Source organism: Liolophura sinensis, chromosome 9 (assembly GCF_032854445.1).
Source record: "Liolophura sinensis isolate JHLJ2023 chromosome 9, CUHK_Ljap_v2, whole genome shotgun sequence".
Taxonomy (NCBI): domain Eukaryota; kingdom Metazoa; phylum Mollusca; class Polyplacophora; order Chitonida; family Chitonidae; genus Liolophura; species Liolophura sinensis.
In genome coordinates, this window is record NC_088303.1 from 26400699 (window position 1) to 26415392 (window position 14694).

At 38.2% G+C, this 14694-nt stretch overlaps 1 protein-coding gene across 1 annotated transcript; it reads left to right on the plus strand.

Annotated features, from left to right (window-relative positions):
* On the plus strand, positions 1 to 14172 carry LOC135475158 (exocyst complex component 8-like). Its single transcript, XM_064754936.1, has 16 exons — positions 1 to 224; positions 1794 to 1943; positions 2621 to 2716; positions 4038 to 4138; positions 4423 to 4565; positions 5538 to 5691; positions 6128 to 6263; positions 8729 to 8875; positions 9181 to 9232; positions 9478 to 9622; positions 10218 to 10398; positions 10570 to 10700; positions 11087 to 11206; positions 11721 to 11826; positions 12482 to 12672; positions 12895 to 14172. Exons 1-16 carry the CDS (start codon positions 158 to 160, stop codon positions 13048 to 13050), a joined length of 2076 nt encoding a protein of 691 aa, XP_064611006.1. The 5' UTR covers positions 1 to 157; the 3' UTR covers positions 13051 to 14172.
* The last annotated feature ends 522 nt before the right edge of the window (positions 14173 to 14694 follow it).

Below are 14694 nucleotides of genomic sequence, written 5' to 3' on the forward strand. Positions count from 1 at the left end.
CACCATTACACAGGTTAGTCAGCGTTAGCTTTAACACAGATTGGCTCTCAAATAATATTGTGAAAAGTCAATATCAAGACCTTGAAAAATCGCACTTAGTAGCGTAGGGAAATTTTATTCTTCACTGGGATAATATTTAACTAGGGGATCTGTCAAAATGGCGATGAAGGGGAGGGACGTTCTTGCCAGGGATTTGTCAAAACCTAGCTTTAACGCCGATGCATGTAAGTAATTCGACATTTGTGCGATTGAGGTATGTTGACTGTAACATGCATACTGAGAAAACTATGTATCTGGATTTGCAAATTTAAGGAAACAAGCATCAGCCGACGATTCGGGAAATGAAAATGTGTGATGACATTATCCAAACACCAGTTTTCGTTACTTTCACGGTTGTGATTGTCAGATATCTGTGTCGTTTTAATTGTCTGTTCAATGGCTCCTCACTTCCGTGAATCTGAGACAAATTAGCTTGAGCGTGAATGGCAAAGAAAGGAATTTGTACCTTGAGACAAAAGAGGGTTTTGGTTTGTTGGAGTAGCATACCCAAATGAGTTTTGAATTCATGAAAACCACAACAAACTATACACTTTTGGAAAGCTCAGTATAAGTGTATTTCAAAAATACATTGTTCATAATTCAGCAAGGAGAAGTGTAGATATATCAAAACCAGCATCGCTAAACCATATGTGAACAGTAATCCAACTGTTTAAACATTTGAATTGAACAAGTCGAATCAATGTCTGGCAACATCGAAATTGACTTCAGACGAGAAAGTTTTGCAGAATAGTATAATTCCAACTCCTACTTGATTGCACCTTCACTCCAATATTTTTGGGGCCTCCGTGGCTCAGTCGGTTAGCGCGCTAGCGCAGCGTAGTGACCCAGAAGCCTCCGGCTCATGCTGGCTTCCTCTCCGGCTTTACGTGGGAAGGTCTGCCAGCAACCTGCGGATGGTCGTGGGTTTTCCCCGGCTGTGCCCGTTTTCCACCCACCATAATGCTGGCCGCCGTCGTATAAGTGAAATATTCTTGAGTATGGCGTAAAACACCAATCAAAAAAAAAAAAAAAATCCAATATTTTTATGTCACTGCGTGGGTTGATGATCTTCGAGACCTACAGGCTGCTAAGGAATAAAGGCAAGGTGGCCTAATTTGTGCCTGAGGTGTGAGGTGGCAGAACTCTGACACTATACACTATACTCTGGCACTATGCACTATACTCTGACACAAAAGTAAATATCTGTATATATGGCTGCACTGTAGTGACATCAAAATATCGAAGCAAAGGTGCTCTCAAGTAGGACTATATAACTTCCAACCCTGTGTTCGTCCTTGGTGATTTTCTCAGTATTACTTCAGAGGGTGCCTAATATGGTTCTGAGACCCTGTGGTGCTGGTTTCCTCTCTGGCCATATGTGGGAAGGTTTTCCAGCAATCTGCGGATGGTTGCAGGTTCCCCTGGGCTCTGCCCGGTTTCCTCCCAGCATAATGCTGGCCACCATCGTACAAGTGAAATATTCTTGAGTAAGGCGTAAAACATCAATCAAATAAATAATAAATAAATAACTGAGACCCTGTGGTCATGCAACAAGTGGTTGTTATCCACACACCAAGAAAGTTAGACCAGTCTAAACCAGTGCATACACATGTAGCTGTTCATTAAATTGAAGACAATCTGCTTAGGTCCTATATGTGGTAGATTGACTGAATGTGTATGTATATCTATATATTTGGTATGTAGGGCACTGGAAATGAAACTGTAAAGATCAAATAACAGCTTTTGTTTTTCAGATGTGAGTGGTCTATCCCAGGGAGGCGAAGATGATCTCCTGGAGACTAAGCAAACCATGCAGCTTCTGGCTGAGGACACTGCCCAGTCACTCAAGAAGAATGTCTACAAAAATTATACGCAGTTTATTGAGACGGCAAAAGAAATCTCAAGTATCCTTGTTACTGACAGACGTTACATTTGAATGTATATGAATATGAGAGAAATATAAATGATAGAGTGATTGATTTATAGGTTTTAGCAGTATTTCAGACGAATTTCATCGTGGTGAAAACATCTTAGAACCAAGGACAGTTGCTGATAGAAATTTACTTGGCTAAGTTGTGAGAATTATTTTAATGGGGGATATACTCAATCTTCAGTTGATAAGTTTCACCAAACAATGAGGGAAAATATCTAAACACAGAAGATTTTAAGAAATTTAAATAAAGCTTCATTTTATTTATCCAGTGGTCAATTTTAAGTAAGTGTGACATGGAGCTGCACAAAATTATTGTGAATTAAGTGGGGTACTCTTATATTTATGGAACATAGATTTTATTGGATTGCTTATATGATAGAAGTGTTTTATTTAAAGTTATTAAGCAGTTTATCCATTTTAATTGTATGAAAACAAAATGAGAAAGTGGAACATCTTTTAATTTGTGTCTATTTGCATGGAATGAATTGGTGTTTTTAAATATTGTTAAAGTCTCCAGTTTGTTAAAGCATTAAGTTTGTCACATTTCTGTTTCAAATGCATTCACCATGTGGTGCAGTCGGATATCTTATAATACATGTACTGACACAAAAGATTCTTTCCATGTTAATTCTTTAATTGTGTGAAAAGTTTTGGAAGGAGAAATGTACCAGTTGAGTCATATGCTGACAGACCAAAAGAGTAGAATGACTGCCATGATGGAAATGTCTCTCACCAGTGATAAAGGTACCAGTCGTTTCTTAACATTGTTGTTTCTGTAGTAAAATCTTAGAGCGTTTAGCATGACTGACTGTCATTTTATTAAAGCCCTAAAGTTGGGTTTATCACTGTACTGAAGAATACCTGTATGTGGAATTTGAAAGAGCGCACCCCAGACCCTGGGATCATGAGGCGATCTTAGACTTAAGTCAAAATTTAAAATTGTTATTTAATTGACTTTAAAATTGTTATTTCCTATGTAAAAAGATCAAAATTTTGCTTGACAACATAAATTCTAAAAAAACTGGAAGGAACATAACAATTTTAACGATTGAAATTTTGAATTAAGTCTAGGATTGCTTCATGATCAAGCGGCCTGTGCATTTCACTCGCAAGAGGCTGAGGCTAGCAGAGGACAAGGTGAAAGTTCACAAGAGATGGCATAGGGAAATGAACAACATTAAATGGTAATCTGAAAAACTACGGCTGATTGTAACCAGAAGAACAGTCTGTACAACATGTTTATATTGTGAACTTACATGTACAGTGTAGCAGAGTTTTGTATTATTAGCAGAGTTTTGTATTATTAACTCCTATGTTATTTGGAGAATGTTTTCACCACTTTGTTGGGTCTCTGTGGCCGAGGGGGTTAGCACACCAGTGCAGTGCAATGACCCAGGAGTTCAAGTCCAGCTCACGCTGGCTTCCACTCTTGCCATGAGAAGGTCTTCCAGCAACTTGCAGATGGTTGTGGGTTTCCCCCGTGCTCTGCCAGGTTTCATTCCATCATAATGTTGGCAGCTGTCTACACAAGAAAAGTGTGTTGGCATGAATAAAACGGTAAATGCCCGGATATCTGTGGTCTTGAATGGTAGTCCTGTATATAGGTTAAAGAAATGAAGCATATCTCAGAGAAAACAACCACACTTCCCTATGAGGTGAATTCAAGCTAGTAACTTCATAGGTCAGAGGATAATCAGGACAAGGGATTTTAAACAAATGAGCCAGCTAGGGCCTGTTACCTCCCTATAATGTAATACATGCACTGTGAGACAATGTTTTGTGGATGCAAAGAGTAACTGGATAACATTTTAAATGAGATAAATTTTATTGGGCTGAGCCTGATTTCTTTAACATATGTGTAATAGGGTGCAAAATTAAAAGGGAAAAGATATGTAACTTTTATACCACAAGTGCTGTATCTTGATCAGCAAATATAGTTGACGTGGTTTAGAGATGGTCATTTCAATGGTCCCCAGAAACCATAACCATTTTGTTGTGTACTTGATCAGTTTAATACATAGCCATGAATGTTTTCTCCTGTTGAATGTCTTTGCCTTCTCTGCAGCTGTTGTGGAAACCCCAAAGGAAGAAAAAGAATCAATTAATTTAGAAGAGGAAACCCGCCGAAACTTGGCATTTTTGTTAGAGAAAGTAGAGGGTTGCTCTGTAAGTTGCATATTTAAAATACTTCTAGATTTGAGTCGAATAGTGCTTTGTTTGTTACAAAAATAATGTTATATACAGTAAATATAAAAGGCAGTGTAAACTACTATTGTATCATTCACATTCGGAATGTTATATTCCAAGAAAATTTGGTTGTCCTATGATGTACAGATAGAAAGATGTCTAAGCAGTAGTAAAGCAGATCTTTTATAGTTTAAAATGTTGCTTCACATTTCATCCATTTCTTTCACGTTATTCTCGCTCTGGCTATGTCCTGTATATTTCAGACGATAGCAGATGTGCCTGGTCGACAGCTGATTCATAATGGAGACTTGATAGAAGTGGACCCAGAACACTACACACAGGGTCGTCGAGTCCATGCCTTCCTGCTGAATGACAGTTTGATGATCGCAAACTGGCTGGACATCAAGTGAGGCTCACAGGAGCGCCGTGTGCAAACTGTTTCACTACATTCCTACATTACTCTTCACTTTTATTACACCTCATCATCTTAAATACTGACAGGTTAAACCACCATCGGATAAACAAATAAAAGATAACTGGAAGTAGCCAACAGGTTCATGGTTCTTAACCCTATCCCACTAGCTTACCATTGGTAAACTAGTGCCAGGCTTGTAGAATACCAGCACCATTGTTGATGTGGTCTGTGGCTCTGAACATACATTGTGCATGCAGTGTGCCTGAGTGCGGATGCACCAGTGGGTACACCACACAAGACTTGCTAGGCAAGCTGGTGTCTTTCTCAAGGCTTGTCTGTCGTTTCACGTGCACAAGATTTAAGGCCATTCTTTAATATGGGGGCCTCCGTGGCTCAGTTGGTTAGCGCTTTAGCGCAGCGTTATGACCCAGGAGTCTCTCACCAATGCAGTCGCTGTGAGTTCAAGCCCAGCTTATGCTGGCTTCCTCTCCGGCCGTACATGGGAAGGTCTGCCAGCAACCTGCGGATGGTCGTGGGTTTCCCCTGAGCTCTGCCCAGTTTCCTCCCACCATAATGCTGTCTGCTGTCGTATAAGTGAAATATGCTTGAGTATGGCGTAAACACCAATCAAATAAATAAATAAATTCAGCGAAATATATATTAGATCAAATTATGAAGCTGCACACATTGGTATGTGAAAACGAAGATGTTGTCTGGAATAATGGTTTTAATTTGTTATAAGACAATGTCATTTTTGTTTGAAAAAAGAAAAGAAATGACAAAAAATTAGCAAAAAAAAGAGTCATGGATTAATTTTGTGAAAATTTGCCTCTAACTGTTAATATGGCAGTGGTGCAAGAATCTCCCCAAAAAACTGAAAGAAGGTTCTGCACTAGCATGATAAATGATAAGATACACGTCCCCTGACAGTTAAGTATTATGGGTGTTTTGTTTACTTTGCAGACATGGCCCCGTGCGGTACAGGTTTGAAGGTCTGTATGAGCTGGATAGCCTTGCTGTGGTGAATGTACGGGATGTGGGACCTCTGAAGAATGCTTTCAAAATCCTCATGTTTCCTCACCACAGGATGTTTCAGGCTGACAGCTCCAAGTCTAGGGTAAGAAACCACATACATGTGTGAAGGAATTATGCTGGTTAATTAGGATGACTAGACTTACAATTGCAGGCTTGTGTTCTGGATCGATAAAACCAGTGTTTAAAATATGTAAGATTTAAATTAGTGTACTTTCAAAACACACTTTTAAGGTATGCCACCCTATTTTCTCTAAGAAAAATGCCAAGTTAACTGTTTCTTTTTCTCCCTTACTCATGTGTTTTGCGTAATCTTTACATTAATTACTTGGCACAAGTAACATGTACTCTTACTTGGATAATCGTGGGTTTTTGCACCATAATACTGGCCTCCATTATAGGAGTGAATCTGCCTAAAACACCAATCAAATAAATAAATATGTTATTTAAAGTCAAACAAAAAAACATCGTACATGTACTGTTTAAGTGAAAGCTTGCAAATTTTCTCTTGTTCTTTGCAGAGACAGTGGCTGGACATCTTGGAGGATACAAAGAAGAGGAAAGTGGCCAGGGATAAGCAGAGAAGGGATACGTTGTCACGGTTACCAGAACACCAGGAATTACCTAAGACACCGGCGTCACCAGAAAGGGCAAATCGTAAGATTTTGGGTACAACAAATTAAAAGACTAGCACTGTCAGGGCCATTCTGAAAGGAAACAGTGGTACAGTTGTGATTGTGTATGGGCTCAGCTGTAGCTCTACGCGAGGCGTTTCATAATGTTTGGTTGAAACAGATTTGGTGACGTACAGATGTATCATGTCAGATGCTTCTCAGTTGTGTATTTGCTTTCCTGCAAATGTACGGCAACATACCTAACTCCTGTTATATTTGTGACATATTCTTATTGTGGGAAACGCCAACCAAATGGGAGAATTGAGTGAAAATTATTGATAGGAATAAAGATAATTGTTGTAATGACGACAGTGGTCAGAAAAGACAGCACTTCCATCCATTCTCTGGTATTATTTAAGTCCTAAGAATTAATTCATTGCTTTCACTTAATTAAACTCAGCAAGTGGTATGTATACTGTATATTAAAATGCTTTAAATGCTTCTCTTCCGTTATATGATAAATAGTTACCTGTAAACAATATAGTTTAAACATACATCACTAATAAGTTGTGTGGTTTCCAGTTAAAGCACACATCACTAATAAGTATTATATGTTGTGTGGTTTCCAGTTAAAGCACACATCATTAATAAGTATTATATGTTGTGTGGTTTCCAGTTAAAGCACACGTCACTAATAAGTATTATATGTTGTGTGGTTTCAAGTTAAAGCACACATCATTAATAAGTATTATATGTTGTGTGGTTCCCAGTTCAAGCGCACATCACTAATAAGTATTATATGTTGTGTGGTTTCCAGTTAAAGCACACATCAGTAATAAGTATTATATGTTGTGTGGTTTCCAGTTAAAGCGCACATCATTAATAAGTATTATATGTTGTGTGGTTCCCAGTTCAAGCGCACATCATTAATAAGTATTATATGTTGTGTGGTTTCCAGTTAAAGCACACATCATTAATAAGTATTATATGTTGTGTGGTTCCCAGTTCAAGCGCACATCACTAATAAGTATTATATGTTGTGTGGTTTCCAGTTAAAGCACACATCAGTAATAAGTATTATATGTTGTGTGGTTTCCAGTTAAAGCGCACATCATTAATAAGTATTATATGTTGTGTGGTTCCCAGTTCAAGCGCACATCACTAATAAGTATTATATGTTGTGTGGTTTCCAGTTAAAGCACACATCATTAATAAGTATTATATGTTGTGTGGTTCCCAGTTCAAGCGCACATCACTAATAAGTATTATATGTTGTGTGGTTTCCAGTTAAAGCACACATCAGTAATAAGTATTATATGTTGTGTGGTTTCCAGTTAAAGCGCACATCATTAATAAGTATTATATGTTGTGTGGTTCCCAGTTCAAGCGCACATCACTAATAAGTATTATATGTTGTGTGGTTTCCAGTTAAAGCACACATCAGTAATAAGTATTATATGTTGTGTGGTTTCCAGTTAAAGCGCACATCATTGATAAGTATTATATGTTGTGTGGTTCCCAGTTCAAGCGCACATCACTAATAAGTATTATATGCTGTGTGGTTCCCAGTTCAAGCGCACATCACTAATAAGTATTATATGCTGTGTGGTTCCCAGTTCAAGCACACATCACTAATAAGTATTGTGTGTTGTGTGGTTCCCAGTTCAAGCACACATCACTAATAAGTATTATATGCTGTGTGGTTTCCAGTTAAAGCGCACATCATTAATAAGTATTATATGTTGTGTGGTTTCCATTTAAAGCGCACATCATTAATAAGTATTACATGTTGTGTGGTTTCCAGTTAAAGCACACGTCACTAATAAGTATTATATGTTGTGTGGTTTCCAGTTAAAGCACACATCACTAATAAGTATTGTGTGTTGTGTGGTTTCCAGTTAAAGCACGCATTTCTAATAAGTATTATATGTTGTGTGGTTTCCAGTTAAAGCACACATCACTAATAAGTATTATATGTTGTGTGGTTTCCAGTTAAAGCACACATCACTAATAAGTATTATATGTTGTGTGGTTCCCAGTTCAAGCACACATCACTAATAAGTATTGTGTGTTGTGTGGTTCCCAGTTCAAGCACACATCACTAATAAGTATTATATGCTGTGTGGTTTCCAGTTAAAGCGCACATCACTAATAAGTATTATATGCTGTGTGGTTCCCAGTTCAAGCGCACATCACTAATAAGTATTATATGCTGTGTGGTTCCCAGTTCAAGCACACATCACTAATAAGTATTGTGTGTTGTGTGGTTCCCAGTTCAAGCACACATCACTAATAAGTATTATATGCTGTGTGGTTTCCAGTTAAAGCGTACATCATTAATAAGTATTATATGTTGTGTGGTTTCCATTTAAAGCGCACATCATTAATAAGTATTATATGTTGTGTGGTTTCCAGTTAAAGCACACATCACTAATAAGTATTACATGTTGTGTGATTTCCAGTTAAAGCACACATTTCTAATAAGTATTATATGTTGTGTGGTTTCAGCGTTTGATCCTGCAGACGAAACTGATGCCATGATTGCCATGGAAACAGATATGCTGAATGTTGATTGGCTGCAGGAACTGCCAGAAGACCTGGACATGTGTATAGCTCAGCGGGACTTTGAAGGATCTGTTGACTTGGTGGAGAGAGGTTTGTCTGATAAAAATGCGAAGTGAAAATGGAGGAAAAAATAGTCAGGCTGGACAGTTGATTGATCATGAGTATTTTGAGTGTATGGGTAATAAAAGAAATAAATGAATTTCTTCTTTTGATCATGTCATTTTATGAGGGGAAAAAGTGCAAAACTGCAAAAATATGATTGATAGAGGAAAACCTTACAAACTTAAGTAGAAAGTGATTCAGTACACCAAAACTCAATGTATTGAAGCCTTGAATGCTCTGCACTGACATGACTGACACAAAACAACTATAACCATGTATCATTTTGATTTCAGTAAGTAATTACCTGAAGGATTGTCCCCGAACTCCAGCAGTGAAGGAATTTCAGTAAGATATAAAGCTTTGCACATTTATGTGCAGTGTTAAAATGATTTCAAACTGCATGAGTTGCAGTGTTGTAAGTCCACTTCTGATGAATGTCAGTACTTTCCCAATAGAGACTTGGAAGCTATCGCTTTAAAATTTACTGTACAACAGTTATGCAACTTAATTATGTAATACATAATGTGAGATAGTTATGGAGGATAAATCTTGACCTCGTATTTATCGTGTACACCTTTGTTGTCTGTTAGAGCTAGGATAGACCACAGGGTGAAGCAGCTTACAGAGGGGCTGAGGAGTGAGTTACAGGTGTCACCTGAGAGGTCACTAAGGGGCGGTCCCCGGGCTGCCCGCAGAGCCGTTCTGCAGCTCATACGACTGGGCAAATCTGCACAGGTACACGTTCAACACAGAATCAAAAAACTTATGTTTACAAATATTTAAAGAACTTTGTCCTATATCATAAAATGTATTTCTTCTGCATTTCTACATACACTTGTCCAGATTTTGCATGCTTTGAGTTAACCTGAGGTTAGGGTTTCTGAAAAACATGTCCATCTATTTTCAAATTAGTTGTTTTTGGATTTACAGTCTTTTGGTTTGAACATATCCTCTAGGCGTCCATGGTAGAGGTGGTTAACGTGATAGTGTACCGCAGTGACGCAACAACCTTGCACCAATGCAGTAGCTATGAGTTCAAGTCAAACTCATGCTGGCTTCCTCTATGCTGGCCGTATGTGGGAAGCGCTGTCAGCAATCTACAGATTGTTATGGGGTTCCCCCGTGCTCTGCCTGGTTTCTTCCCACCATAATGCTGATCGCTGTTGTATAAGTGAAATATTCTTGAGTAAAACCAATCAAATAAATAAAGATAGTAGGTAGCATTTGTCTATTGAATGATCATTTTTGGCTTAATCCTTTAATGGAAGGTTTCTGAAACATGAGAATTAAGGTCCGGAAACATGAGACTTTGCACTTATTTTTTTGTCAGGCCTGCGAGTTGTTTCTTAAAAACAGAAGTGCAATCATAAAGTACAACATTAGACAGTTGAAGTTTGAAGGGGCCACAACTCTGTACATCAAGAGGCTATGTGCTGGATTTTTCATGAGCCTTGAGGAAACGGGCAGAGAGTTCAGAAAAGCATTTCCAGAACACTACGGTTGTTACTCAGGTAAGGTGAGATTTTGCTGTTTTACAGGCCTTAAAATTCACCATTTTCCTAGGAAATGTATTATCAGAGAAACTAGTACATACCATATGTGTAAATTTGTTTATCTACCAGCCAGATGATCAATTTACGATTTAGCCTCTACAGCATTCCTATTTTCGCGGATCATTTCAGCTTTTGTACTCTGGTCAAGTGAAGAGCTGAAGACTTTTGTCGGCATATTTTCACGCCAAGTGTTTGGAGGGAAATCTAATGTGTCCACCATTGCAGAGTGCGTCCAGTTGGCAAGAAAACAGTGTGACAAGGTTAGATCATCTGTAGAATTCTTTGATCTAAAGTAATGATGTATTCATGCAAAAAACTGAAGAATATTCTTAAGGTGTCTGTGCTGACAGCAACAAATCTGATTATAGAATAAAATTGAAAATCCGTTATTTTATATCTTGATATTTTTATTATTTTCCGTTTTAGCTTTTTGATGCAAATATAGCTTCAAAAAGGAATAATTCTGAGACAGTTCACATTTTATTTTTATATCCTCCGACAACATTGGGAAAGGATATCTTTCACCAGAAAACCAGAAATTTAAATTAACAGAAATATTTAAATCATTAACATTTGGCACAATTATTAATCTAAATTGTTCCTGCTTTTTCATCCCATTCGATATCATAAAACCTTTGTTTTACAGCTGTCAAATGCTGGACTGGAGCTGTGCTTTATGCTGAACTATCTCATAGCCCCTGATGTGGTTAGAGTTATAGAAGAAAGCAGAGACCAATTGTTAGAGGCTCTGAAGTACAGGGCTAATGTGAGTATTACCTGGCTCAAACCAGTATGTGGCTACGTCTTTTAGACTGTACATCGACAGTCTACAGTCTGGTTTTTTGTTGATTTGTAATAAGGTCACATTTTGTATTCTCATCTGTAAAGCACCTTTTGGGATCACTTTCATTAATATCACCCCCTGTGGTTGCAAAGTTAATGGGAAAAGATTACTATTAATGATAAAAAATACGCCATGTTTAACTGTCTGATACAAGTCATGCTACTCAGTTTGATCATTGAAGTGAGGTAATGTTGTCTGCAGTTGCAATTGAAGCTAAGTCCATCCACTCACCCATACATGTACAAACATCAAATATGTCTTGATGACTTGTCTACAAGGTCAAATTTCTCCCGAGTTTCCCCCCCCCCCCCCCCCCCCCCCGCCAGCTCACATGGCCCCATTAAGTTATTACTGTAACACTGTTAACATGCTTTCATGAAAACCCAGACTCCATTAAAAACTGTTAAATTTCCTTCCTTGCTGTGATATTATCCAGGATGACTTGTGGCGACCAATGAATCATGTGAACAAAGTAATGCTGAAGAAGTTTGTGGAGGAGATGAAGGCAGCAGGCGTGACCACAATTGATGAACTGGTCTACGGTGAGAGATTCTACAGTAGTAAAGAGAGATTCTCAGGAGATTTTCTATTCAGTAGCATTTACATGTATCTCTTGTTGCAGTTTTTTGGTCCATTTTCTATATTTAGCCTTGAAAGTCTTGGGAAATATTACATTTTTACGACAATACAACGTTGGCCGACCCTGCCAAAGTAGTTTGATGACATTTGTAATCAGCTGTAACTGCAATGGTTTAAGCTTGATTGGTCTAAAATTCATGACCTCTGCGAAGTGATGATCATTTTATGGGGTAGAATTGAATTTAACACCTTTGTATTTGTTTCATAAGCCTATCTCCCTCAACCTTGTTTCATACCTTGTCTAATTCCTGAAATGCAGCCAAACATTGTGTCAAACCCATAAGTTTACATGCAGGTCCATAAAAAGTGCAAATTTGCATTAATTGCAACATCCTGCCAAAAAAGTAGACAGCGTGTATGGTTATGTGTCATCTTGCTCTCAGGCCCTTTGCAAAGTGAATGGATTCCAAAATTTGACCAATAGGCTAACCAATCCCATCAACTATCCAACAGACACTTTGACAGTTTGCCAAGCAGACATATACAGCTGCTTGTCCACAACTACAAGAAGAAAGCTCTGACATTACATGTCACTGATCTCCTTCCACTTCTTTACAGATGAATGCTGGGTAGGCATAACCATGAATGTGGCTCTGTTCGCCAAATCCTCGCTGTCCTTCGTCGAGGATATGATGAAATTCATGACACCAGAGCTGAAGGAACTCATCATAGAAGCCATTGTGAAACTGTATAAGGCTCAGCTGACACATTTCAACAATTCATTGAAATCAGACAAATTTCTGAAAGACGTGAGTAATGTTTACCAGTTCATAGGTAAATGTTTTATACCTAAAATGTGTAATTATCAAAGTGTTATTTCATGTTGTCTAGTACTTACAAAATAAGTAAATAAATATAAATAGGTAAATAAAACATCAATTGTGCAAATAAATATATAAATAAATGGGTGATAAATATATAATTGTTTCAGGTAAATGCTGGCTATGCAGTGTTAAACATTTCTTTTTCAGCATGCATTCATTGTGAAGAATGCAGAGTTTGTACAGCAAGCCATTCTCAGCAAGGCTGTGAACACTCTAAAACAAGATGAGGCTACGATCCCAAAGCAGTTGCTTCTTCTCCAAGAAGATTACGCCAGATTGAAAAGGATTGCAAAGGTTTCATGACCCTAGCTTCAAGAAAACTGTGCAGACTTTGTCAATTTTGCAATGCACCTGAAGAAATGACAAGTGCAATATCATTCATGTATATCATGTTAGCGTTCGAGACTGCGGACATCCAGGCATTTGTCATTTTTTTGGCGCCAACGTAGATACATGTACTCGCTCTCACATGGCCTTAACCTTGTCTAAATAACATGGAAGTTAATACAAAACTGCTTCACGGTCCCATAAGTCCAAAGCCAAGTTGTGTTGCAGGCTATAATTTCTGGTTAGTAGTTCATGATTCTCAGAATTTTGTCCAATGTGGTTCATTTCCCTATACTTTCCCAGGGGCCTCCGTGGCTCTCACCAATGCGGTCACTGTGAGTTCACTGTGAGCTCATGCTGGCCTCCTCTCCGGTCGTACGTGGGAAGGTCTTCCAGCAACCTGCGGATGGTCATGGGTTTCCCCAGGGCTCTGCCTGGTTTCCACCCACTGTAAGGGTGGCCACCGTGGTATAAGTGAAGTATTCTTGTGTACGGTGTAAAACACCAATCAAATGAATGAATAAATAAATATACCTTCTGATTTCCCTACACCTTCCCATTTCCCTATTCCTTCCCAAGTTATCTTTCACCTCGACGTCTGCTTGCAGCTGACTTGTATGAGCGAAGTGCCCGAATATCTGAGGTCTCAAATTAGCTGGGAAATGTGTTAGAAGATTGAACAAAGGATAGGAAATATTGAAGGATCTTCATAAATGATTCAGTTTAATCCAACCGATTTCTAACTAAGCTTTCTTCAAATAGTGCTTACATATTTCTGTGAAAGGGGCCATCAGATGTGATTATGGTAATTAACATTTCTCATACAGATGTCACTTAAACTTGTAGTATGTCTCTGCCCCGTCTCTGAAGATGCTGTCTATAAATGAATGATTATTTATTCATACCATACCATGAATGTTCGCATGTTCTGAATGTTTTTACACCAATTACATAAGGTACTTTACACTGTATACCATTCTTAGTGACGAATTTATTACACTGTTGTTGTCAGTACAGTACTGTACATCACAGAGCTAACATTTATGTGTGTATGCAAATAAAATACCTGTTTTTATTCAAACCATAAGGTTTTTTGGAAATATACAACTGTATGTATGTATTATATTTAGCCTTGACTCGTTTAGAAATCTTAGTTCTTTTAGTGCTCTGAATGACAATAATACCCGTGTGGCTTTGTTGATAGACATGTAGCACACGGTCAGCGCTACATGTATCTTGATGTGACAGACTTTTCGCGGACTTAAAAGTGGATCAGTCGTGTGTGAATTTTGTAGACTGATTGAGTTGGTCAAATGGTTCAGTCCTAATCATGGTGGGTTCTCCATGTACTTGGCAGCCTGTTTTCAGCGTTGATGCAAGGTTCATTCTAATGACACCAAATGAAACACCTCTCATGGTTAGATTATTTGTCACACCCCACCCAGTCAGAGCTACATGTACATATAGTGTAGACACCAGATATGACACCTCTGCCAGCCATTGTGTACAGTCAGAACTACACATTTGTGACATGGTTATTCACGCCTTCACCCCCTACCCCAACACATTAAAAATATTTTAGTGTGACTGGAGTCAGCTACCATTTTTGGATTTAATGAT

What these genes read in the sequence shown, in the direction of transcription:
- LOC135475158 (XM_064754936.1), top strand. Translation starts at nt 158, where the DNA reads ATGGCGATGAAGGGGAGGGACGTTCTTGCCAGGGATTTGTCAAAACCT. An exon ending in GACGGCAAAAGAAATCTCAA is followed by an intron (nt 1,944 to 2,620) that starts GTATCCTTGTTA and finishes TTGTGTGAAAAG; the next exon opens with TTTTGGAAGGAGAAATGTAC. An exon ending in GTCTCTCACCAGTGATAAAG is followed by an intron (nt 2,717 to 4,037) that starts GTACCAGTCGTT and finishes CCTTCTCTGCAG; the next exon opens with CTGTTGTGGAAACCCCAAAG.